This window comes from Neltuma alba, unplaced genomic scaffold (assembly GCF_004799145.2).
Source record: "Neltuma alba isolate B1F8T4 unplaced genomic scaffold, ASM479914v2 tig00011324_pilon, whole genome shotgun sequence".
Classification (NCBI taxonomy): domain Eukaryota; kingdom Viridiplantae; phylum Streptophyta; class Magnoliopsida; order Fabales; family Fabaceae; genus Neltuma; species Neltuma alba.
Window position 1 is genome coordinate 297111 of NW_021636031.1, and position 26249 is coordinate 323359.

A 26249-nucleotide genomic window follows, 5' to 3' on the forward strand; every position below is an offset into this window, starting at 1 on the left:
ATAGATCGGTATGGCACCAATCACTGACTTAGCCAAGGTTACACGTCCCGCCATACTCAAGCATCTCACCTTCCATCCTGCTAGTCTGCTCTTTACTTTATTCAACACAGACACAAATTTTCTACTTTTTGCGTTACCATAGCTCAGCGGTAGCCCCAGATAATCTCCCAAGTCATCCACTATACGGAGCCCAGTCCCACCTACAAGCTCTCTACCGTACTCTTTACTTACATTCTTGGAGAAAAGAATAGCCGACTTGGTAAAATTTACCTTCTGCCCTGTTAGATGACAAAAGGACTCTAGACATTCCATTGTACACTGCATTTGTTCCTTAGTAGCCTCCCCAAATATCATCAGATCATCAGCAAACATTAGATGAGTAACCATAGGACCCTCCCTACCAATCTTGATTGACCTCCACCTTCCACTACTCTGCATCTTCTGAATAATATGCGTGAGTTTTTCCATAGCCAAAACAAAAATGTAAGGGGAAAGAGGATCCCCTTGTCTAACACCTCTTTCTGGGCAAAACACTTCTGTCTTCTCCCCATTCCATAAAACTTGCATTGCCACAGTGCTAACACACTGCATAATTAAGCCCTTCATCTTACTTCCCATCCCTAATTCCTCCAGCATTACACTGATAAAGTCCCACTTTAATCTATCGTACGCTTTTTCAAGGTCTAACTTCATAGCAAAATACCCTCTTCCTCCTCGGGTTCCCTTCATCGAATGCAATACCTCCTGCACGACAACAATGTTATCTTGTATGTGCCTGCCTGGTACAAAGCTGACTTGATTCGGGGCAACCAATCTATCCATTACCCTCTTCATTCTTGCTACAATTACTTTAGAAATGCATTTGTATATTACGTTACAGAGTGCTATAGGTCTCATTTGTTGTAAATGCTCTGGCCTATCAATCTTTGGACCAAGAACCAAAAGCGTTTTATTTATGTCATCCATCGCCCTTTCTCCTGTCCAAACCTCTCTTACAAACTTCCAAACCTCCTTCCCCACAATCTCCCATTCCTTTTGGAAAAACAAAGCTGGATATCCGTCAACACCTGGGGCTTTAAAGGCCCCTATGTTGAACATAGCATTCTTCACTTCCTCTTCCGCAAGCGGTCTCTCCAACCTCCTAACCTCCTCATCCTTCAGAACAGGAAAAGTGCAAACTCCCTGTTCCACTGAGTCCCCAGCTGATTCCTCTACAGCATCTACTGAAAATAAACTTTTATAGAAGTTTACTGCCATCTTCTTCAACTCTTCTTGATTTTCCTCCCATTCACCATCATCTTTTTTCAACATAACTACTCTATTTCTTCTCCTTCTATTTATAGTTCTAATATGATAAAACCGTGTATTTCTGTCTCCATCGTTGATCCAATCACCTCTTGACTTCTGGTACCAAAGGATCTCTTCCTGTTTCAATATCTCTTCCAGTTCTCTCTGTAACTTCTTTTCCAATTTAAACAGTCCTCCGTCACTTCTTCTACTTATCTGTCTCTGAATTCCATCCAATCTAACCAATATGGATCTTTTCCGTTTTTGAATATTTTTGAACACCTCCCTGTTCCAACTTTGCAGCTTTCCCCTTAGTTCCTTCAGGTTATTACTCACTACCCCCCCTTTCTTCCAGTTTTCCCTTAACATTGACTCAAACTTCTCATGTAAGAGCCATGCTGCTTCAAACCTAAATGGTTTCTCTCCCCTCCACTCCCTATCCTCCTTTAAGACTAGCAAAAGAGGGTGATGATCAGAGCACTCAAGCCTTGGCAACACTCTGATTCCAGCTTCTTGAAACTTTGTCCTCCATGCTATGTTACAAAGTCCCCTATCCAATCTTTCAAACACCCTGTTATATCCTGGGATTAGAGGCCCCTTCCAAGTGAATCGATTTCCATACGTCTGTACATCCATCAATCCACACTGATCAATTCTTTCAATGAACTTACTACACTTCCAAACATTCACAGGAGCTCCCCCACTCTTTTCTTGCTCCCCTCTTATATCATTTAAATCACCAATCAACAACCATGGCCCCCTTTCTCTTTCAGCAACCTCTATCATTTTGCACCAAAACTCCTGTTTCTCGCATTCTCTTGGGCAAACATAGGCAAAAGTAACTTTCCACGAATCCTCATTGGCAAATTGGATTTCGCAGTGCCCAAACTGTTTATCCATCTCCTCCATCTTTATAGTCACCTTGTCCTCCACCCAGGCGATCCAGATCCCACCAGAAAACCCAGCCCCCGGGATGACTGTCACTTTTCTAAAGCCCATACTCCTCATCAATCCCTCTGCTCTACCACCATCTACTCTTGTTTCTAATAAAACCACTACATCTGGATTTTTCTCCTTCACCAAAAAATTCAAACCTCTCTTCAAACCCCTTCCTCCAGCACCTCTGCAATTCCACACCAAAATTTTTTGATTCATAAACATTAAAAAACTTTTCAAGAGAATAGGACAATCAGTCAAGGGCCATCACAACCTTCCCCACTTCAAACTCCAAGTCACACTGCCCAGTATTCACCTCAAACACAGCTTCTTCTAGATCTGGGGGTCTTCCACTTGTTGTACCTTCCATTAGTGCATCCTTGTCTCCTGAAATTGGAACCATGGCCCCTCTATTATTGTCAACTTCTTTCAAACATTCTCTTTCCCAAGTTAATCGTCTCACAACCTCTTTTTGCCCCGAAATAAACTCAATTCCTGCTTTGGCTTCTCTTTCCTTTCTTCTCACCACCATTCTTCTTTCCTTATCCTCCCTTATGTTTCCAACCTCATTATTCTCCTTTTTAGGCCCCTTCAAAGATTCAAGGTCCTGTTGTCATCTATTTTGCTTGATCCGTTCTTTAACTTCCTTCCAGGACTCAGGGTTTGCTCCTTGAGTAATCAGTAAAGGATTCACAGTTTCAGAGGTTTGCTTCTCTTCCTCTACCTCTTCTACTACCAATGCTGTAAATCTGGAACCTGAGCTCTTGCGTACCCCTCCAGTACTACCAGTCCCTCCACGCCTAGTCCTCCTTTCCTTCCTCACCGTCATCCAAGCTCCATAGAGTTTTTCCTTCTTTTCTGTCTCCCCACTTCCATCCTCCTCCATATGCTCCTCCCTTCTAGAATTAGCCTCATCCCCAGCCTTTTCACTACAATCTCTCTCAAAATGCCCATACCTCCCACATCCATAACAGAGAAGATGTAAACCTTCATATTCTACATCATATTCTTTCCCTTCAAAAATAATCCTAGGCAGTAAGGGCTCTCTTAAATTCACCTGAACCCCCAGCCTCGCAAAGCTTCCTCTGGTTAACAAGGAAGTAGCTAGATCCACCTTCACAGTATTACTAATCCTATCTCCTATTGCTGCCAGAATCGTCTCCTCATATGCTTCCAGAGGAAAATCTGTTAGCCTCACCCATACTATAACATCCTCAATTGATTCCATCAACGGATCAAAGTTCCTCCTCCACTTTCTAACCGTCAAATAATGATCCTAGATCATCCAAGGACCTCCCGCTTGAGCTTGCTCATAATCAGATTTGTTAGAGAAAGTTACCACAAAAAAATCATTTCTCAGATCAACTACTGAAACTACTCCATCCCTAGCCCACATTCTTTGCAACCTCTCTTCCATCTTGCCCAATCCAAGTTTCCAGCCCAACAATTTAACAATTAGGCTCAACTCAAATGGCCGACAGATATAATCTACTACTTCTTCAGAAAGAATGAATTCAGGAATAGTAGTATTACCTCTCTTGTGATCAATAATCCGAATCCCTTCCTTGATCTTTTCTTTCTGCAAACGCGCCCTACTTGATGATTCTTCCTTCCCATTCGAGCTTACTCCTTTTAAAGTATCACTAAACGATCTGGTATGTCCTTCAAAATCCATGTCCATTGCTCTCCCATCATCATTCCTTACTTTCTTCTTGTTTCGATGCAGGAGATCTGCCTCCTCCGTCGTGTGCCGCCCAGAATCGTTCAAGCTCGGAAAGTCCGCCAACGAGAGCAAACTTCGACTCATCGCGTTTGGTTTTCTTCTTCTTCTTTTGATATTATAAAGCATTTCCCTGGATTAGCATAGTGCATTGAAAGCTTCACTGTCCTAGTGTTTTCAAAAGAAGCAAACTTAGATCTCGAGGTTCTGAACAAATTGTTATAAGCATTAATTGAGAAGGGTGAATGATATACGGTGATAACAGAAGCGAAGAATATTGAACTTACCTCAGCGTAGCCAATGCTAGAGCCGGGAAAACGGGCCGAGCCCATCGGGCCGGCCCGTTTAGGCCCTGAAATTATGAGGGCCGGGCTTGATATTTTTCTGTTAAAATGAGAAATAAGCCCTGGAGGGCTGAGGGCTTAAAAGGGCCGGCCCTGGAGGGCCGCGGGCTGGCCCTTTTAAGCCCTTTTATAATTTTTTATTTTTTTAATTTTTTTATATAATATTAATGTTATTAATTTTTTACATTGTTAATAATATTTCAAATATTTAGTTATTATTATCATTTTAAAATTAAATTTAGTTTTAGACAATAATTTATCCAATTAAATTTTTAAAAAATGGGTTAATTTGGACTTTAATAACGATTTGATTTATATTATATGCGTTGATATTTTTAAACTATATATATATTTGATAATAGAATATTTTTATACTTATGTAACTTGTGATTCTATAATTTGAATTAGAAATTCATGAGTTTCAACAACAATGTTTCTCACATTAAAGTAAAATAAAAGTTAGATTGCAAAATTTAAAAATAAAATTCTTATAAAGAAGAAAAACTTGATATTTTTGTTACGAATGAAAAGCATACTTATGAAGAAAAGTAATTAATTATAGTGATGATGAAGTTTCAAAAGATTAATGATAGTGTTTATTTATTATACAATTGCATTATAGATAAAACTTTTAGATGTTATCTTGTTAATGAATGTTTTAGATGTTGATGAATATTTATATATGATAATATTTTATATTTGTGACTTAATTTTATTCATATTTATGTCTTTTATTAATAATTTCATTGGTTTATTTTTATATTTTTATAAAAAATATGATAAATATAAGAAATAGTATTTTTTCTTAAATGGGCCAAAAGCCCGCGGGCCGACCCTGGCCCTGCAGCTTAAGGGCCGGGCCTAGCAAATTAGAGTATTTTTAAAATTTCAGTCCTAGAGGGCCGGCCCTTTTAAGCCCGCCAGCCCTGAAGGATCGGCCCTGATTCCCAGCTCTAACCAATGCCCACAACCTCAAGCATCCCAGGAATCAAAGGAAGCCTATCGATTGCCTGTTTTAGGAGATAGCCATTAATAGTTTCCAACTGAGCTAAACGAAACTTGAAACTGGCTGTAAATAGTAGGACGTTATGATCAGACAATACAAAAAAGCTGATGCAAGGTTTGGTTTTGGTATGTGGTGAAAGCGATAAGCAGCGACAGGTACAAGTGTGTGTTGCACCGAGCAGTCGTGAACTGCGCGAAGGAGAGAATGTCTATCCCAACGTTCTATTGCACATCACCGGACGCTGTGATTGGTCCGACACCCGACCTCATAGACACTCATCATCCTGCGCTGTGCCGGGATTTCACCTTCGGTGAATACTACCACCAGTTCTGGAACAGAGGCCTCGCCAAGGAAACTTGCCTCGTCTTGTTTAAGGCTGATTGAATCATTAAATCATATTTTTAGCTTTAAATTTTTAATTTAATTGCCCACTTGTGGCTCCGATCCTTTTAGTTTCATCCACATATGTATGACCCAGTTCTTCATGGTTAATGGATTTTAATTCCCTGGTTGACAAATATCTCTATTGATTTACGCGGTCAGTGACGGGAGCCATATGATAAATAATTAACAAAAAATACTTTTGATGACCTTCTTCCTCATAAATGGAGAGATCGTTTACATGAATTTAGAGCATGACTAAATTTTCAAATGACAAGACTAAAGATAACTCTTAGACAGCTCGTTGCAAAATTTGTTTCTCATATGACTAGCTCTTTAAGAAAATGGTTTACTTAGATGATTTCCTATACTCCTATACAACTTCTTGGATTTGAAAATCCTGAATCATTTGTTGGTGCTATTCACAGAAAATTCTCAAGAGATTTTAATATTATCCTATTTTCATTTATGGTCACTCTATGTAAAATAACACATATACGAGTAGTTGTTTTAAGTTGTTTTATTAATAGACATTATAAAATGCACAATTACGGACAAGTAATTTACTTGGTAAAATAATTTCATACGGAGCTTTTAAAAATTAAAATTTTTTACATTTGTGTTGTTAATGCTCATTTTCTACAGCAGACCGATTACTTCTGATTTTGCTTTGACTCCGGAAAAAAAAAAAAACTAAGGGCTTATTTGGATTCTTGTTTTGAAAATAATTTTTTGTTTTTAAAAACAGAAAAACAAAAAAACTTGTTTGGCAATTTGTTTTTAGTTGATTGTTTTAAAAACCAAAAAACAAAAATATATTTTTAAAAACTGAAAACCAAAACAACTTTTGCATGTCTTTTTGTTTTTACTTTTGTGTTTTTTTATTTTTATTTTTTGAAAATTTGGAGAAATCTTCTTCTCTACTACTTACTACTTATCATTACAGGTAATAACTACCACTTGTCAAAGTATAATTTTTTAAATTTTTTTTCACATATGATTTTTAAAAAATTATTTTCCAAACAATTTTTTTTGTTTTTTGTTTCCAAAACTTGTTCTTAAAAACAATTTTATAAAATTTTTTTGAGAATAAGAAAACAAAGAACAAAAACAAACAGGCCCTAAAGCTTTGTTTGGTTTCTTGTTTTAAAAACAGTTTTTTGTTTTTAAAAATAAAAAACTTGTTTAGTAATTTATTTTTAGTTAAGTGTTTTTAAAAAAAAATAAAAATATGTTTTAAAAAATAAAAAATCAAAACAATTTTTTTTGTATTTTGTATTTTTTGTTTAAAAAATTCGGAATTTTTTTTCTCTACTCAATGGCTATTTCTCCATGTGAAGACTTAATTATTATTGAAGCTTCACCCTCCAACCTCAGTATCTTTATTCTCAAATTTAATTTTTTAGAACAACTATCCAAACAAATGTTTTTATTCTTTGTTTTCAAAATCTGTTTTGAAAAAACAATTTTATAAAATTGTTCTGGTAAAAAAAAAAACAAACAGGGCCCAATTTTTTTTTCATAAAATTAAGTTAAATACTTTATTTTTGGAAAGTACTCTTTTTTTAACAAAAAAAAATGTCATTACAAATAGAAAATATAAAGATAATATTTACATTAAATTTCTTATATTCATTATGTTAAGTTCTCCAATCACGCAACTACATGTTATATTTTTAAAATATTGACATGTAATAGTATTTAATTATAAACCTACATGAAACCCAAAAAAAGAAGTACATACCCGTATATGATTTGAGAACTTAACATGTACCTAAAATGTTTTTGAAAATATAATATCCCTAACGAAACACTCTATCTACAAGTCTGGAAGATTTCATGTGTCGCCATAAAATATAAATCAATAACAAGGCACACAGCTATGAATCATTCATAGTACAACAGACTCAACAAATTTTGAAGAAAACAATGCGTCTAATATATATAATAAAAACTAGGAATAATATGCAATTTTATTTTGGAAGTTTTCACTTAGAAGCAATGTCACGTGTAGAAAATATAACAATGTTGGCTCTATATTAAGTCCCATGTAGCATTGCCTCACCAGCACTCTATTTCCCTTCCTTTTCCCCCTCTCTCCTCTCTCTCTCTCTTCTGAAAATACTTGTGGAACAGTTTCATAGTAAACATAGATACAGTATACTCCTCTCCTTCCGCCCTTGCCGTAAAACACTTTCTAAAAAGTAATGAGAAAAGTACAATTTAATGATCGTTAAAGAGGGAGGGCCTTGCCGCCCACATGAGTGAGAGAGTGGGGAGACACTCTATATGTCAATGCTTTATAGGAGTAGCCATTCGTTCATAGAACAGGGGTTAGCTAAAAAATTTATGAATTCACCTGCTCAATAAAAATGGTTCTGCTTAACTCAATGAAGATGAAGGCTGACATCAATCTCTCAGTATATTGAGAGAGTCGTTAAAAAATTTTAAACTGCATTCACAGTTCTCCCCTATGTCATCTAGATTGGTCTCTCAAGCTCACTGCCTGTCAGCTGAATTGCTTACAATCATTAATTTATTAGGATATTCGTCTCACCCAACAAAGGCAAGAAATGAAGGGAAGAGGGAAAGTAAAAGTAGCCAAAACCATGGTGGGGTTTTGGAATTTTGTGCCATCTGATCAGAATGCCACAACCATCTTGTTCAGTCTCTATCCTGATCAACAGTAAAAATATATGCTGCCTGTAATTTCTCCCTAGTGATAAGACGCAAGTTTAAAGGAGATTTCAAATCTCCTGCAAAAATCTCTACCCGGTCTTAAAAATAATTAAATATTTTTCCCTAAACGCCTTTAAAGTTTAAATAGACAATACGAAAGAATAAATTTTTGGGCATCAATTAATTTTTTCGATATATATACATACTACATATTTAAGTTTTATAATTAGAGATATAGGGTGAGTATGGTTTTAGTTATTTAATTTTATACAAAGTTAAATGGATTAGATTAAAGAAGTTAAAGAAATTACTTAATTTTAACAATCATGACATGATTATCTTCTTAAAATATTATTATGTATAAGATTAGATTATATATTAACTTATAAGTTAAATAAATTAATTTTAAAAAATAATAAATAGAGATTAAATAAAGTAAAGTCTCATATCTATAACCAGCTTCTAACAAGATAACAATCCCATAATATAGGACTAGTTGTCTAGTGGGCTATACTCTTTTATTTTCGGCCACATGCACATACTTCAATCAATATCTTCAAATTATAAAGCGACAAGTTTTGACCAAAAAAAAATATATTATAAAGCGACAAGAGAAAAAGATAGCAGAGAAAGAAAGTGGGGACATACTTCAATTCATTTTCTTTTCAAAATGAACAGGCCACGTGATCACTTTCTTTTGCCGAGCATTATTATTCGTTGCCGATTCATAAAGTTTTTGAATCAAAGCAGACATATTTCTCCCTTCAACTTATCAACTCATGATGGCTCAGTCACCACAATCTCAGTCTCAGTCCAAGCCTCTTCACCACAAAGAGAGCAATCCCCAATCACCAATAATAGATGACGTTGAAGAAGAGAGTTTCTGCTACGCCATGCAGCTCGCGACCTCCTCCGCGATTTCCATGGCGATGCAAACAGCGGTGGAGCTCGGCGTCTTCGACGTCATTCATAGAGCTGGTCACGACGCCAAGCTCTCCGCCGCTGAGATCGCGACAGAGCTTTCTTTCAAGAACTCCGAAGCGCCTTCCGCACTCGATCGTCTCCTCTGGCTTCTAGCGTCGCACTCTGTTCTTTCCTGTTCCGTCATCACCAATGAGGATCGAGGGCCGGGGTGTTTCCGACGAGTGTACGGCCTCCGTCCCGTGGCCAAATTCTTTGCGAGAAATGAGGATGGAGTGTCGTTGGGCCCTTTTATTGCGTTGAATCAAGATAAGGTCTTTCTTGATAGCTGGTTAGTATGTCCTTTCCCTCAATATGAAATTTAGTCTGAGATGCAATTTGATATTACTTAAAATAATTGTATATATTAATGGGTTTTCATTCTAATAAGAAAAAATCACAAAAAAGACCTTAAAAATAAAAATATTACAAATAGGGACTCATTATAATATTAATACAAGTTTTGATAATAATTGATAAGCAAATGACAATAATTTTTATGAAAGGGTCCTTGTATGCAACTTTTTAATTTTTAAGGCTTTTTTTTTAGATTTTTCCTTTTAATAATATGTATGATTAATAAAGGTATTTTTAAAAACACAATACGTCGCAAATAACTAATTTCTTTAATATTTATAAATTAATTATTTAACTATTAAAGGTGGAGATAATATTATAGGAAAATATATGGACTTGTTATGTTAAGATGAAAAGAAAAATTGAATTTTTTTTGGGTCAGCAATTGAATATTGGATTCATTAGTTATGACTTTAGTGTGCGTGTGTATATAAAGTTATTACTGTAAACTTGATAAGCATGGAAATTTCAGGCGAGAATTGAAGAATGCAATATGTGAAGGAGGCATAGCGTTCAATAGGGTGTATGGCTCACATGCTTTTGAGTATCCGGGATTGGATTCAAGGTTTAACGATGTCTTCAACAAGGCAATGGTGAATCAGACCACCTTAGTTGTGACCAAAATTCTTGAATCCTACCGAGGTTTCGAGGACATCACCCGACTTGTTGACGTTGGTGGAGGTCATGGGGTTACTCTAAGCTTGATCACTACTAAATATCCTCACGTTCAAGGAATCAATTTCGACCTGCCTCATGTCATCCAGCACGCTCCTCCTTACTCTGGTATGTCATTGCACACTGAATTGGGAACTCTCTGAAATGTTCATGTAAGCTTTTCTTGAAACAAGAAAGACAATTATCGGTGAATTAAATCAATGATTGTGACGTTATAGGAGTCGAACATCTGGGAGGAGATATGTTTGAAAGCGTGCCCCCAGGAGATGCCATCTTCATGAAGGTGGGGTTATTAGTAATGATAGTTATATAATCAATATGGTAATGAGAGGTTAATTAATTTCGGCTTTATTGGGCTAAACTTTGTAGTGGATACTTCACGATTGGAGTGACGAATGGTGCTTGAAGCTGTTGAAGAACTGTCACAATGCCATTCCTGAAGATGGAAAAGTGATTGTGGTGGACGCAGTTTTGCCCATTATACCAGAGACTTCTGCTGCTGCAAAGACCACTTCCCAACTTGATGTGATGATGATGACTCAGAACCCAGGTGGCAAAGAGAGAAGTGAGCAAGAGTTCATGGAATTGGCTACGGCAGCAGGATTTAGTGGCATCAGATATGAATGTTTTGTTCGTAACTTTTGGATTATGGAATTCTTCAAATAGATATTTCCATTTTCTGAGAGTATTATTATGCATTTTATAATTAACCTGGTAATCAAATATGATGATTTATTTTGCATCCTGCAATCCAACTGTGTTATTTGGAAGAAGTGTGAGAATACAAATTGGATATGGAAGTACGGTATGATTACCCTATAATTATTCTTTTCTCATCACAACATTCCATAAGAAAATATGTTTCTTTTGATGATGACTAAATATGTTTTCTTAGGTAATGTAATTCTGAATGCAGTGAATGAATGACAAAGGATATGTATATGAAATAGAAGCGATCTCCTCATGAGGCGAGCCTGCAGATAACAAATACAGAGGAGAGGACCCGCAGAAAACAAATACAGGGGAGAGAATTTTCTTATACTCCGTGAATCAGGCATCATAAATTTATTATTTTTCCCGCCCTTAAAAACTGTACGAGATAATGGTGGAAATGATATCAAAGTGAAGTTTATTTTAAGTACAGATAATCACGTAACATTACATTGGATAATGTAGTATATGGTCACAAGCATTTATCAACAATGGTGCCATATCTTCAACCACAATCCTTGCTCGTGTCCATGGCTCCTCTAGGCACTGCTCCCAGTTATTTCGTGGTATGTTTCTTTTACTTTTCGGACAAAAGCATCCCTGTAATTGCATTAAACATGCTTATTAATGGCATGGTTATGACTAAAAGCAAAGTAATGGGATTTTGAAAAATATTGTTCAGAACTTGATGAATTGATTAAATTCAAAATTTCAAGTCTGTGTATAAGGCTCACCTGTCTGGCTTGGAAACTAGGTTCTTGTAAGCGAAACACTGTAAAAAGGAACAGAGATGATGAGTTAATAGATAGACCAGCAATATCTGTTACATGAGAAGCAATAAGAAACAAAAGGATTTTGAGGCAGGTCTTAACTTGACAAACTTACTTCTTCTTCTTTTGATATTATAGAGCATTTCCCTGGATTAGCATAGTGCATTTAAACCTTCATTGTCTAGTGTTTTCCAAAAGAACCAAACTCAGATCTCCAGGCTCTGAGCAAATTGTTAAGGCCGATTAAATCATTAAATCATATTTTTTTTTTTTAATTTAATTCCCAGTTGTAGCTCTGTTCCCTTTAATTTCATCTGGATATGTATGACCCAATTCTTCATGGTTAACGGACCTCTTTGACAAATATGTCTCTTGATGTGATTAGTGACGGGAGCAATATGATAAATAATTAACAAAAGAAAATGAAATTAAGAACTGCTAGATAATTAAATATTTGGGCTATTTTCATTTGCGGACAGGTGGGAATTAGGGTCGGCCCTTCAGGGCTGGCGGGCTTAAAAGGGCTAGTCCTCCAAGGCTGAAATTTTAAAAATATCCCAATTTGCTAGGCCCGACTCTTAATAAGCTTAAAGCACGGCTTGTTCTCAACCGATTTCACCAACAACCAGGGATTGATTTTGCTGGCACCTTCTCTCTGGTTGTCAAACCCATCACAGTTCAGCTCATCCTGGCTCTTGCAGTTTCAAAAGGCTGGCCAATAAATCAAATTGATTTTCAAAATGCTTTTCTTCATGGATTCCTTACTAAGAATGTATATATGCAGCAACCTCCTGGGTTTGTTCATCCTAAATTTCCACACCACATTTGCAAGCTGCACAAGGCCATCTATGGCCTCAAACAAGCCCCTCGTGCTTGGTTCACTCGCCGCAGTGCTCGTCTATCTGAACTTGGTTTCTACTCTTCTCGATCAAATACTTTACTATTCATCTGTCACAACTCTCATTGCACTATCTATATTTTAATTTATGTTGATGACATAATTGTTACTGGGTCCTCTGCTGATGCTATTAATAATCTGATCACTGCTCTTGGTGTCTCTTTTCTTGTCAAGAATCTTGATAAATTGCACTACTTTTTGGGCATTGAGGTTCTTCCTTCCACCTCTGGTCTTATTCTTTCTCAAAAAAAAAATACATTCTCGACCTTCTTGAGAAAGCCAACATGTCCAATGCTCAACTAGTGTCAACACCTATGGCCTCGGGTTCTATTCTCACTGCCTCCCTTAGTCCTGATTATCCCAATCCTCACCACTACCGAAGTATTGTTTGCAGCCTTCAGTATTTAAGTTTTACCAGGTCAGATATCACCTTTGCCATCAACCGTGTTTGTCAATTTATGCACCACCCAAAGGAGCACTACTGGACAGCTATCAAACGCATCTTACACTATCTCAGAGGAACTTTTCATTATGCTCTGCATATCAAGTCTTCCCCGTCTCTCACCCTTTCTACCTTTTCGGATGCTAATTGGGGAGGCAACCTAGATGATTACCGATCCACAGGGGCCTTTGCTGTCTACCTCAGTCCTAATCTAATTGCTCAGAGTTCAAAAAAACAAGCCTCTGTAGCTCGCTCAAGCATTAAGGCTGAGTATAAAGCCATTGCCACCACTGCTAGCGAGGTTATCTGGCCACAAAACCTATTATATGAGCTTGGCATTTACCTTCCTGATGCACCTTTTCTCTACTGTGACAATTTGGGTGCCACCTACCTTGTTGCCAATACTATTTTTCACTCCAAGGCCAAACATATTTCCTTGGACTATCATTTTGTGTGTGAATGCCTCACTTTTGATCTTCTCAATCTTCTGCATGTCTCTTCCAGAGATCAGATTGCAGCCATCTTAACCAAGCCTCTTCCTACCTCTCAGTTCAATATCTTGCATTTGAGTCTCACTGTCCTTCCAGTCCAGTTCAACTCATGGGGGGTATTGAAGCCTAAGACAAACCAAGCACAACATTTAAACAAAGCCCATAACGGAGAGTGGGACGCTGGTAGAATTCTTCTCTCCTTTTTTACTTTTGCTTTACACGTGTAACACCTGTACTAGATAGTAATCTCTATATATTGGGCTACTACTATTTATAGAAATACAATCAATACACATGTTACTTACTCTTCTCCTTGAGTGTCTCTGTTGCCTTATTTTCATTTGAGTTATGTTGCCTTGTTTTCACTTCTGCTCTAATAAAGCGAAACACCAAATGACTACTCGACAATTATATATTTGGAAAAAAAAAGTAATAATACCTATACGACACCACAAGCTTGAAGAGGATAAAGAAGATCCAGAAAGCTTTTTAACACTCCATTGTATTCTGAGAATGTTCAATGAAATGTCCAAAAAAGTTGAAGGTGCGTGCTAAACTCTCTGCAAACAACATTGCCTTTCAAGTTTTCCAGGAAGAACCTAGAAGCAATGACTATGTTGAAGCCTTGAGGGGTTTGGTTCGTGTGCGAGAGGGCTTAATTATAGGTTAAAATATTGAATGATTTTGTGCTAACCAAAATGGGGTCCCAGTAATAATTAACATTTCACTTTCTTTACTTGTTCATTCTCAAAGTATACATTTTAATGACAAAGTAGCTGTATATGTAGAAAATAAACATTCATTAATGATATAAAAGTAATTTATTTTGAGCTCATCAAGTTATATGTGAGTTTCATGTGGTACTAAAACATTGAATTTTAATTTTTATGTTACAGAAATCTAACAGGTGGGGGGAGATATGTTTGCAAGCATGCCTAAAAGGACGCCATCTTTATGAAGGTGAGTTATATGGAATTGAAGAATTTAGTAACTAACTCTACTAATAAACTATAGTATCCCTAAGGATGAGGGGTTAGTGATATTATGGATTCATCAATGGTAGTAGATACTTTATAATTGGAACGATGAGAAGTGTTGTGATGAGCATAAGCCCAAGGAAAAAGCCCAATCCCAAAAGACTAGCCTATTAGGAGGGAGAGCCCCTTAAACTTATAAACCCCGCAATACTTGTGAGATTCCTCGATATGGGACTCATAACAAAGCACCCCTCTCAAGAGCCAACGTCCCTGGTGACTCCGCTCTACGGCATTTCACTCGGTCTTCTTACCGGTCAGAACCCTCCGCAGGTAACCCTTTCCGGTTGGTCGACTCTCAATGAAAGCACTAATGTGATGAGCATAAGCCCAAGGGGAGAGCCCAATCCCAAAAGACTAGCCCATTAGGAGGAGAGCCTCTTAAACTTATAAACCCCACAACACTTGTGAGATCTCCCAATGTAGGACTCATAACAAAGCACCCCCTCAAGAGCCGACGTCCCCGGCGGCTCCATTCTACGGCACTTTACTCAGTCTTCTCACCGGTCAGAACCCTCCGCAAGTAGCCCTTTCTAGTTGTCGACTCTCAATGAAAGTACCAGTGTGATGAGCATAAGCCTAAGGGGAGAGCCCAATCCCAAAAGACTAGTCTAGTGGGAGGGAGAGCTCCTTAAACTATTAAGCCCCACAACATTTGTGAGATTCCCTGATATAGGACTCATAATAGAGCACCCCTCTCGAGAGCCAATGTCCCCGACGGCTCCACTCTACGGCACTTCACTCGATCTTCTTACCAGTCAGAACCCTCCGCAGGTAGCCCTTTCCTGTTGGTCGACTCTCAATAAAAGCATCAATATGATAAGCATAAACCCAAAGGGAGAGCCCATCCCAAAAGACTAGCTTATTGGGAGGGAGAGCCCTTTGAACTTATAAATCCCACAACACTTGTGAGACTCCCCACTGTGGGACTCATAATAGAGCACCCCTCGAGAGCCGATGTTCCCGGCAGCTCCACTCTACAACACTTCACTCGGTCTTCTTACCGGTCAGAACCCTCCCCAGGTAGCCCTTTCCGGTTGGCCGACTGTTAATGAAAACACCAATGTGATGAGCATAAGTCCAAGGGGAGAGTCCAATCCCAAAAGACTAGCCTATTAGGAGGGAGAGCCCTTTAAACTTATAAACCCCACAATACTTGTAAAATTCCCCAATGTGGGACTCATAACAAGTGCTTAAAGCTATTAAAGAACTGTTATAGTGCAATCCGAGAAGATGGAAAGGTGATTGTAATAGATGCAGTTTTTCTCACAACACCAGATACTTCTGCTGTAACAAAGAGCATCTCTCAACTTGACTTACTTACTTATGGCAACTCAAAGCCCTGCTGGCAAAGAGAGGAATGAGCAACAGTTCATGCATTTGGCTACTTCATCTTGCTTTAACGCCATTATTAGATATGAATGCTTTGTTGACAACTTCTGGGTCATGGAGTTCTTCAAGTAGATATATAGTAGGCAATTGATTAGTGAAATCTCTTGCTGATTTAGATTTATATCTCTCCATTTTATAATATATTTTGGTTATAAGAAAATGTAATATTGATTAGACCCAAGAAGAGGATAATTGGGTGGATATATACTTGATGATTGGAGTGATGAGTTGTGCTCGAAGAACCACTGAAGATGGAAAGGTGATAGTGGTGGCTGGAAGCAGTGTTTCCGGTTATATGAACACTCAAAATCCAAGTGGAAAGGACTTCTTGCAATTAGCCATCTCAGTCGGCTTTAGGAGATCTTCTGGGTTATGGAATTCTTCGATCAAATACACTTCATTTCATTTCCTTTTTTTCTTCCTTTCCCTTTTCATTTATAACTTTATGTTGACAACTCTTCAATATCTGCAACATTATGTCCTTGTGACGGAATGGGTTTGGGCACCCCAAGCTCATCAAATATGAATTGTCCACATTTGATGAGTTTCATGATGAGCACCTATATTAAATCCCTTGTATTCACATAGTTGTCTACTAACAAAGCACTTCTACTTTAATTGAACGCGTGCCTTCTAGTTGTGCCTGATCCTTCTGTGTTAGGAGGGAGAATATAATATGCTCATTCTTTCCCTATCAGCAAGCTGTTAATTTAGATGGTAAGTAGTCTTATCCCTATAAAAAGGAGAACACAAGTTCAAATTTCGAAAAGCGTATTTGTTGAAAGGATTTTAACCTTAACGTTACCAATCTGATAGAGATTAATTTTAAACCTAAAATGACTTGGGAATAATTTATAAATATATATATACATACTCTTTTCCCTTCTTACCATCCTTAAAACACTTTTTTAAGAAAAAAAGAGAAAAGTACAATTTAATGGTCGTTAAAGAGAGATCATTATTACAGATCAGGACTTTGAATTTGGAAAGTTATTGAGCAGGGCCTAATATAACCACCAAAATTGAGGAGAGAAGAGGCCTCTGCCCATGCGTTCATACAAGAGTAGTTAGCTAGAAATTTTTTGAATTCAGCTCCTCCACAAAAATGGTTCTTCTTAAGTCGATGAAGATGAAGACTTACAAATCAGCCTCTAATTAACTTAGTAGTAACTCCTAAGCCAGCTAGCCAATTAATAAATAGAGGAGGGAGGATCAGCAAATGGATTCTGTGCACATATTCTGCTTTTTTTAATAATTTTTATCATATATCGAACTAGATCTTGACCACGTATGCAAACCATGAAGCTTGAACTTAAAAAAATGTAGTTTTTTTTTTTAAAAAATCGAACATAGAAAAACAAATGGAAAACAGAAAGATTTTTTTCTTGATACAAATTAAACGAGGGCTTAAGCCCTTAAACAAGCTAAAAGAGTGATTTATTTTTGCTTTTTTATCTAACTATACCTCTCAACTGATTTGTTTTCAATCATTAATTAAATAGGATTAATCACAACAAAGAAAGAGAAGAAATATAGTGAAAGGAAGAGGGAAAGTAGAAGCACTAAAAAGCACAGTGGGGTTTTGGAATTTTGTGCCAGAAATGCAAACCATGAAGCTTGAACTTAAAAATATGTAGTTTTTTTTTTTTTAAATCGAACATAGAAAAAAACAATGGAAAACAGAAAGATTTTTTTTTTCTTGATACAAATTAAACGAGGGCTTAAGCCCTTAAACAAGCTAAAAGAGTGATTTGTTTTTTGCTTTTTTTATCTAACTATACCTCTCAACTGATTTGTTTTCAATCATTAATTAAATAGGATATTAATCTCACCAAACAAAGAGAAGAAATATAATGAAAGAAGAGAGAGAAAGTAGAAGCAGTAAAAAGCACAGTGGGGTTTTGGAATTTTGTGCCAGCTGATTAGATTGCCACAACAACCGTCTCGTTTAATCTCTATCATAGCTTTATATCTTGATCAATAGGAAAAATATATGCTGCCTTTAATTTCTCCCTAGTGATCATACACAATTTTAAAGGAGTTCATATCTCCTACAACACTCTTTACAAAGTCTTAAAAACAATTAAATATTTTTCCTGAAACGCCTATAAAGCTTAAAAAACAAGAAAGAATAAATTTTTAGATATCAATTAATTTTTTGATACATATACATTGATGCTAACTCTATCATGAAAGTACTCAATTAAACAAAGTCTCAAATGATTTATAATTTAGGATCAACCAAGATTATTACTTTCAAAGAGCAAGTTATAGGTTTATTTAGGTAAAAATTTAGGTGATGAAAAATGCAATAAAATGGATCTAAAATAAAATGCAATCTACTAAATCTAAATGCAATATGCAAATGCTCTAGACTCTATACAAAAATTGAAGTAAACCAAATGAATGCCAATGTAATTTTTTGGGAGGTTTTGTTTAGAAGGGAAAGCAAAAGGCAGAAAATTAAGAAAGCAAAAACGAGGGATTTTCTTCAAATACAGTAGAGGGAACAACTTTGGATTTACTTAGAATTAACTTTCATAGCCTAAATCAATTAATTAGATCAAAGAGAAGTGACAAGAGAATGGAATTAATAAGTTCAATTATCTACTTGAAACAAAAAAATCTCACATTCAAAAACACTTAAACTATTAGAGAACTCATAACTGCATAGGACTTGTTAATTAAACCATAAAAAACCAATAACAATTAATTCTAAAAATTATGCTTAAAATCATTCAATTAAATAATTAGATAATTCACTAACTCAGTTAAAAAATCAAGAGGCAACAGAATTCAAATTTACAATTCAAACCATGTTAATAATTAAATTTACAATGAAAACTCAATTATAAATTTAATTAACAATACAAAAGTTAATAAACATAAATTTTAATAAGTATCTTGGTACAAATATATCCAAATATCAATCTAATTTAAGAATAAAAATGACAATTTAAAACTAAATTATCTTATAAAAATACAATTTAAAATTAAATAATCTCAAATCTTTAAATTAAAAAATAAATGGTCTTCGAATGCTAGGCCAACACTCTAGCCCCTTTCATGCTCCTCTCTAAGTTATCTCCCAAACAAGCTTAAACTGTCACGGTGAAAAGCTTCTTCCCAAGCTTCGTACATAGCACGATCATGGCGGATAAGGAAAATAACAAGGGTGAAGTATGCGCGGTTGGAATGATGAGGATGGATGGTGTGGTTGCGCGCGTGTCCGTGCGGTAAATAGAGGGGAATCAATTGAACGGATGATGATGGAATATGGTGAGTGGATGCTGACGAAAGGAAATCAAAAAACGCGATGATGGAATATGATGAGTGGAGTTGACGAGGTGACCGCCATAAAAAGAAAAGAAGGATCGTTGGAAAATCGAGAGAGGACCCCTAAGGAGTGGCAGCTAGGTTAATTTAAAAGAAAAGAGGAAATTTTTTTAATCCAAAACCGAAGCCTATTAATACTTGATTGAACTATTTGAATTTAGTTATTGGACTGTGTTTGAATTTTAAGAAATAATTTTGCACCAGTAAGAAATTTAAAAAATTTCAAAAATAATCTTTCTAAAAATTTAAAAATTATTTTAAAAAAATAGGGAATATTAATTTCGAGTTAAAATTGAACATCCCAAAATATTCATATTTTAATCCAAAATCTCAATAGTTATGAAATATTTTAAAATTAATCAATTAATCTAATAATACATAAAAATTTATTTGAGCCCAATTTAGTTCCTAGATTAAAGTGGGATTAAATATATAAAAATTAAGCTTTATTAATATACATACTAGATAATTGAGTTATATAATTAGAGATAAGGGGTGAGCATGATTTTAGCTATTTAACTTTATATAAAGTATAAGTTGAAGTATATTAGAAAAAAAGAAATTATTTAATCCTAACAATCATGACATGATTATATTACTAAATATTATTTTATATATAATTAAATTAGTATATTAATTTATAAGTTAAATAAATTAATTTAAAAAATAATAAATAAAGATTAAATAAACTAAAATTTTATATTTATAACCAAAGTCAAATGTTTAACAACCCTTTGATGTGGGACTAGGGGCCTACTGAGCTATGTAATTTCATTTTCGGTGATCGTGTCCATACTGTAATCAGTATCTTTAAATTATTAGGTGGTTTATTTTCAGCTATCATATCCATACTTCAATCATTATCTTTAAATTATTAAGTCACAGAGAAAGATACTCCTTCAAATAGATATAGAAATAATTATAAGTTGATTTTAATTTTAAATATAAAATTTATTTTTATTTTTATATTTAAAAATGATTGTGATGTTTAAATAAACATATCATATTTTTTATATTAAATTTATTTAATTTTTTAATCTAATTAATTAGTTAAATAAATTTATATCCGTTCTTATTAAAGAGACATTTGATGCTTAGGGTATATTCCTATATATAGAGATACTTAAAAGTTGTCTCTACTTTTTTGTGTTGATTTTCTATTTACCCAATTTATTGTTCCAATCACACTCTCTCTCCCTCCCATCTTTCTTTCAATATTTAATCTCATGCTCTCTCTTTTATAATGAGGGTATTTTTAGAAAAAAATTATATTTTTATAATTGATTGTTCTTAACTAATTTTAACTGTTTTTTATCAACATAATTCGGTTATTCGTCTCTATAATAAGAAGAAGAATAGAGATAATAAGAACGAGAAGAGATAATAGAAAGAAAGTAAGAAATGATAGGCGAACGAAATGCCAATTCATTTTCTTTTCGAAATGAAGAGGCCCCATGGTCACTTTCTTTGCCAAACACTATTATTTGTTCTTCAGAGCCCTATAAATCTGGTGATTCATAAATCTTTTGAATCAAAGCATACACATTTCTCCCTTCAACTTACCCACTCATGATGGCTCAGGCTCAGGCACCACAATCTCAGTCTCAGTCTAAGCCTCTTCACGACGAAGCGAGCAGTCACCAATCGCCAAAAATAGATGACATCGAAGAAGAGAGTTTCGCCTACGCCATGCAGCTCGCGACCTCCACTGCGATTTCCATGGCGATGCAAACAGCGGTGGAGCTCGGTGTCTTCGACGTCATTCATAGAGCTGGTCACGGCGCCAAGCTCTCCGCCGCTGAGATCGCGACGGAGCTTTCTTGCAAGAACTCCGAAGCGCCTTCCGCCTCGATCGTCTCCTCTGGCTTCTAGCGTCGCACTCTGTTCTTACCTGTTCCGTCATCACCGATGAGGATCGAGGGCCGGGGGTGTTCCCGACGAGTGTACGGCCTCCGTCCGGTGGCCAAATTCTTTGCGAGAAATGAAGATGGGGTGTCGTTGGGCCCTTTTATTGCGTTGATTCAAGATAAGGTCTTCCTTGACAGCTGGTTAGTAAGTGTTTTTTTCTAAATACAAAACAAAAACTAGTGAGAGATTCAATCTGGACCTGCTCATAAAAACCGCATATATTAAAAAAAATTTCATTCTAATAATATACATAATTAATAAAAATATTTTAGAAAAGATAATACTTGACAAATAACTAATTTAACTAATTTTTTTAATATTTATGAATTTGTTATATAACTCTTATATTAAAAATTGAGGATAATATTATAGGAATATATATGGATTTTTATCTTAAGATGAAAAGAACAATAGTCTAATTGAAATTTTTTCGGCCAGCGAGTGTGATTAAATATTGGATTCATTAATTATGATATATATAAGGTTAAATTTAAGCTTACAATAAAAAAGGTTAAATTATTAAGCTGCTCTAAAGAGTGAAAGGAAAAAAGTTTTAAACTACAATACAGAAGTATAATTCCTTAAATGGATTTTTACGGCTATACAATCATTCAAGAGGAACTATTGAATTAAGATTCATTTTTCTTCTTTATATGATAATTCGTTTACTCCTTTCCTTTCTATTTGAGTCAATTATATATATTAATTTAATTTATTAACTATTGAATAGTTGAAAATAGTTTTAAAGCTTTATGATCATTCGATATAAAAATATTGGAATAAAGATAACCAAATTGGGAGAATTACAATGAGATTTCAAGAAAGAAAAATAATTACAAAAAATCTTAATAACAACAAATTAAGCAGCCAGTAATAAGGTTTTAGAGTAGAAAATGACAATTTCTGAGACTTATTTTGTAACTATTTTTTTCCTTTAGAATTTGATTACAATTCTCTCTAACCAATTGACTTTTTACCCCTATTATTATCTCTGGTCTATTGCTTTTGCTTTATTTTAGGTTATCATATCATTTATTTTTTCTCTACGAATTACATGTAATATGAAAAAAAATTAGAATATAGACAAATAGAAAAGGGTTAATATAATTTTTTATCACTGAAATTTGAACCTATTTAGTTTTGATTCTTCAAATTCAAAACCCGTGATTTTAGCCACTAAAATTTAGTCCATATTAAAACGTTATTTCCTGATGATGCAAAAGCTCCTAAAAACAAATGGTGACAAAAAAAAAAAAGAGGCGAGAGAGTTTTGTTTTGAGGATTTGTTCCTTTTGTTTTCTTCTATTATCCACACAAGGTTCGATTAGGTGTCATTTGGTAAGTTTAAATCACCAGTTTAATGCTGTTTATGACACTTTAATAGATTTTAATACTATTACATATCCAAGGATTAACATTTTAAAATTAACTAAATTCTAAGAACTAAAACTATGTGTTTGAAATCTGAAGGACTAAAATCAAATTATACCCAAATTTTAGAGACCAAAAATTGTATTGGCCCGAAAAAATATTTGGTCGTCCCAATAATGTATTACAAGAAGTCATTTTCGACTTGCTGTAAACTTGATAAGTATGGAAATTTTAGGCGAGAATTGAAGGATGCAATATGTGAAGGAGGGGTTAGCGTTCAATAGGGTGCATGGCTCACATGCTTTCGAGTATCCGGGATTGGATTCAAGGTTTAACGAGGTCTTCAACAAGGCAATGGTGAATCAGACCACCTTAGTTGTGACCAAAATTCTTGAATCCTACCGAGGTTTCGAGGACATCACCCGACTCGTCGACGTTGGTGGAGGTCTTGGGGTTACTCTAAGCTTGATCACTAATAAATGTCCTCACGTTCAAGGAATCAATTTCGACCTGCCTCATGTCATCCAGCACGCTCCTCCTTATCCTGGTATGTCATTGCACACTGAATTTGGAACTCTCTGAAGCGTTCACGTAAGCTTTTCTTGAAAACAAAACAAACAATTATCGGTGATTAAATCAATGATTGTGACGTTCTAGGAGTCGAACATGTGGGAGGAGATATGTTTGAAAGCGTGCCTCAAGGAGATGCCATCTTCATGAAGGTGGGGTTGTGAGTAGTGATAATTATATAATCAATATGGTAATTAGAGGTTAATTAATTTCAGCTTTATTTTGGTAAACTTTGTAGTGGATACTTCATGATTGGAGTGATGAATGGTGCTTGAAGCTGTTGAAGAACTGTTACAATGCCATTCCTGAAGATGGAAAAGTGGTCGCGGATAGACGCAGTTTTGCCCATTGTACCACAGACTTCTGCTGCGGCAAAGAGCACCTCCCAGCTTGATCTCGTAATGCTGACTCAGAACCCAGGTGGCAAAGAGAGAAGTGAGCAAGAGTTCATGGAATTGGCTACGGCAGCAGGGTTTAGTGGCATCAGATATGAATGTTTTGTTCGTAACTTTTGGATTATGGAATTCTTCAAATAGATATTTCCATTTTCTGAGAGTATTATTACGCATTTTATAATTAACCTAATGATAATAAATATGATAATTTAGTTTGCATTCTGTAATCCAACTGGTTATTCGGAAGAAGTGTGGGGAGAATCTAAATTGGATATGGAAGTATGGTATGGTTACCCTATAATTCTTCTCTCTTGTCACAACATTCCACACAACATATATGTTTCTTTTTGATGATGACAGTAGCTTTACTTAACTCAGTAATACCTAAAATTCATACAGAACGGTAAAAGAGGCTTCAAGACTGTAACACCTAAAATCATCCTTGAGGTGAGATCTAACTAAATATGCTTTTTTAGGAAGCGTAATTCTGAATGAATTGAATGAATCCCAAAGGATATCTATATGAAATAGATGCGATCTGCTCATGAGGTGTGCCTGCAGATAACAAATACAGGGGAGACAATATTCTTGTACTGGGTGAATGAGGCGCCATAAATTTATTGTTTTTCCCACCCTTAAAAACTGTACGAGATAATGGTGGAAATGATGTGAAAGTTACATTTATTTTCAGTACAGATAATCGCGTAACATTACATTGGATAATGTAGTATATGGTCAGAAGCATTTATCAACAATGGTTCCGTATCTTCAACCACAGTCCTTGCTTGTGTCAATGGCTCCTCCTCTAGGCACTGCTCCCAGTTATTTCGTAGTATGTTTCTTTTACTTTTCGAACAAAAGCTTCCCTGTAATTGCGTTAAACATGCTTATTAATGGCATGGTTATGACTAAAAGCAAAGTAATGGGATTTTGAAAAATATCGTTCAGAACTTGATGAATTGATTAAATTCAAATTTTCAACCAGTGTATAAGGCTCACCTGTCTGGCTTGAAAACTAGGTTCTTGTAAGCGAACCACTGTAAAAAGGAACAGAGATGATGAGTTAATAGATAGACCAGCAATATCTGTTACCCAAGAAGCAATAAGAAACAAAAGGATTACGAGGCAGGTTTCGAGTTTCTTGAGAAACTTGTTTCTTCTTCTTTTGATATTATAGAGCATTTTCCTGGATTAGCGTAGTGCATTTAAAGCTTCACTGTTCTAGTGTTTTTCAAAAGAAGCAAACACAGATCTCCAGGTTCTGGACAAATTGTTATAATCATTAATTGAGAAGAGTGAGTGACATACGGTGATAACAGCAGCGAAGCATATTAAACTTACCCCAGTGTAGCCAATGCCCACAACCTCAAGCATCCCAGGAATCAAAGGAAGCCTATCGATTGCCTGTTTTATAAGATAGCTACAAATAGTTACCAACTGAGCTAAACAAAACTTGAAACTGGCTGTAAATAGAAGGACGTTATGATCAGAGAATACGAACTAAGAATTCAGATAACCTACCGACATCATCCCAGCTGTGCCCCACAACGCAACTACACCAGCTGCTGCTACTGTGCTCACTGCATATTTATCTTCAACTTTGTCCCACTATAAACCCAACATAAAGTCAGTCACTTTAACCATTAGGGATAAACAAGTTCAAAAATATCAAACACATTCCTATAACTTGGAGCGGATCCTCTCTATTCATAGAGCCATTCATTCAAAGAGAGAGAAATAATACAGTGAAACTGCATCTGGAATCTAATCCAATCAATACTTTCATTGTATGCATATTCTTTTTCCTATCATCTCTCTGAATACATTATACAAGTGACTGCAGAGGATCTGAATTGCGTACAGCTTGTTGAATCTTCTTAACAAGCTCTGGGGGCTCAGCTGTGACACTTCTGTTGAAATCTCTTGTCCTGTAACAACTGCTGGAGGGGCTTCACCTGTTGCCGAGCTTGCCATTGCCATCACATTGCGAGCAATTTTGCGACCTGAAGTAATCACTTAATGAATTACCACTTCCTGAATACGTTAAAAGCATTAGCAGCTAAACGCCCTGATAGTAACACAAACATGAATGGAGCAAGCACAGTAAAACATACAGTTTCTATCTGTAATTTCAAGGACCATATCATCTTCCATACAACAATTTAAGCGTCCATACTTTATAGATTAGCTGTAACATTCACGAGGCTCATGTTTATATGGCAATGTTGTGGTCATTGCCAGAATATTGTGGCGATTTTGCGACATGACACAACCATTCTACAAATAATCTCATACTACAAAAGCACTGGCAGCCAAGGAAAGAGGTACAAACACATACACAAAAGACAGGATACTACACAGTTACTCAGACACAGAGAGAAGACACACACTAAAACACCAAGTGTTAATATAGTTTGAAAAATTTGCTTGGTGTCTTAAAGTATTACACAAATATGGTGCTTTTTCTCCGTTTAGGTTCCAGTGCAAAATTTTACATCCTTAGACAATTCGTCTACATGTTACTTAATAGTATCTAATAAGAGTACCTAACATAGCCACATCTCATTACTCGAATGCCTGTGCTTT

General features: G+C 35.7%; 1 protein-coding gene and 2 pseudogenes across 1 annotated transcript; 2 read left to right on the forward strand and 1 right to left on the reverse strand.

Annotated features, from left to right (window-relative positions):
- Positions 1 to 9031: 9031 nt before the first annotated feature.
- LOC114711993 (anthranilate N-methyltransferase-like) lies at positions 9032 to 11179 on the forward strand. The gene is made up of 4 exons (XM_028896444.1): positions 9032 to 9605; positions 10143 to 10453; positions 10564 to 10628; positions 10715 to 11179. The coding sequence occupies exons 1-4, from the start codon at positions 9133 to 9135 to the stop codon at positions 11009 to 11011; spliced, it is 1146 nt and encodes a 381-aa protein (XP_028752277.1). The 5' UTR covers positions 9032 to 9132; the 3' UTR covers positions 11012 to 11179.
- A 361-nt stretch (positions 11180 to 11540) lies between these two features.
- LOC114711987 (protein CURVATURE THYLAKOID 1B, chloroplastic-like) lies at positions 11541 to 25805 on the reverse strand (annotated as a pseudogene).
- On the forward strand, positions 21014 to 23821 carry LOC114711994 (anthranilate N-methyltransferase-like; annotated as a pseudogene).
- Positions 25806 to 26249: the final 444 nt, after the last annotated feature.

Bases quoted from the DNA above. Each gene is read 5' to 3' on its own strand.
- LOC114711993 (XM_028896444.1), top strand. From the start codon at position 9,133: ATGATGGCTCAGTCACCACAATCTCAGTCTCAGTCCAAGCCTCTTCAC. The intron at 9,606-10,142 runs GTTAGTATGTCC...TGGAAATTTCAG, and splicing joins AAGGTCTTTCTTGATAGCTG to GCGAGAATTGAAGAATGCAA. The intron at 10,454-10,563 runs GTATGTCATTGC...GTGACGTTATAG, and splicing joins GCACGCTCCTCCTTACTCTG to GAGTCGAACATCTGGGAGGA.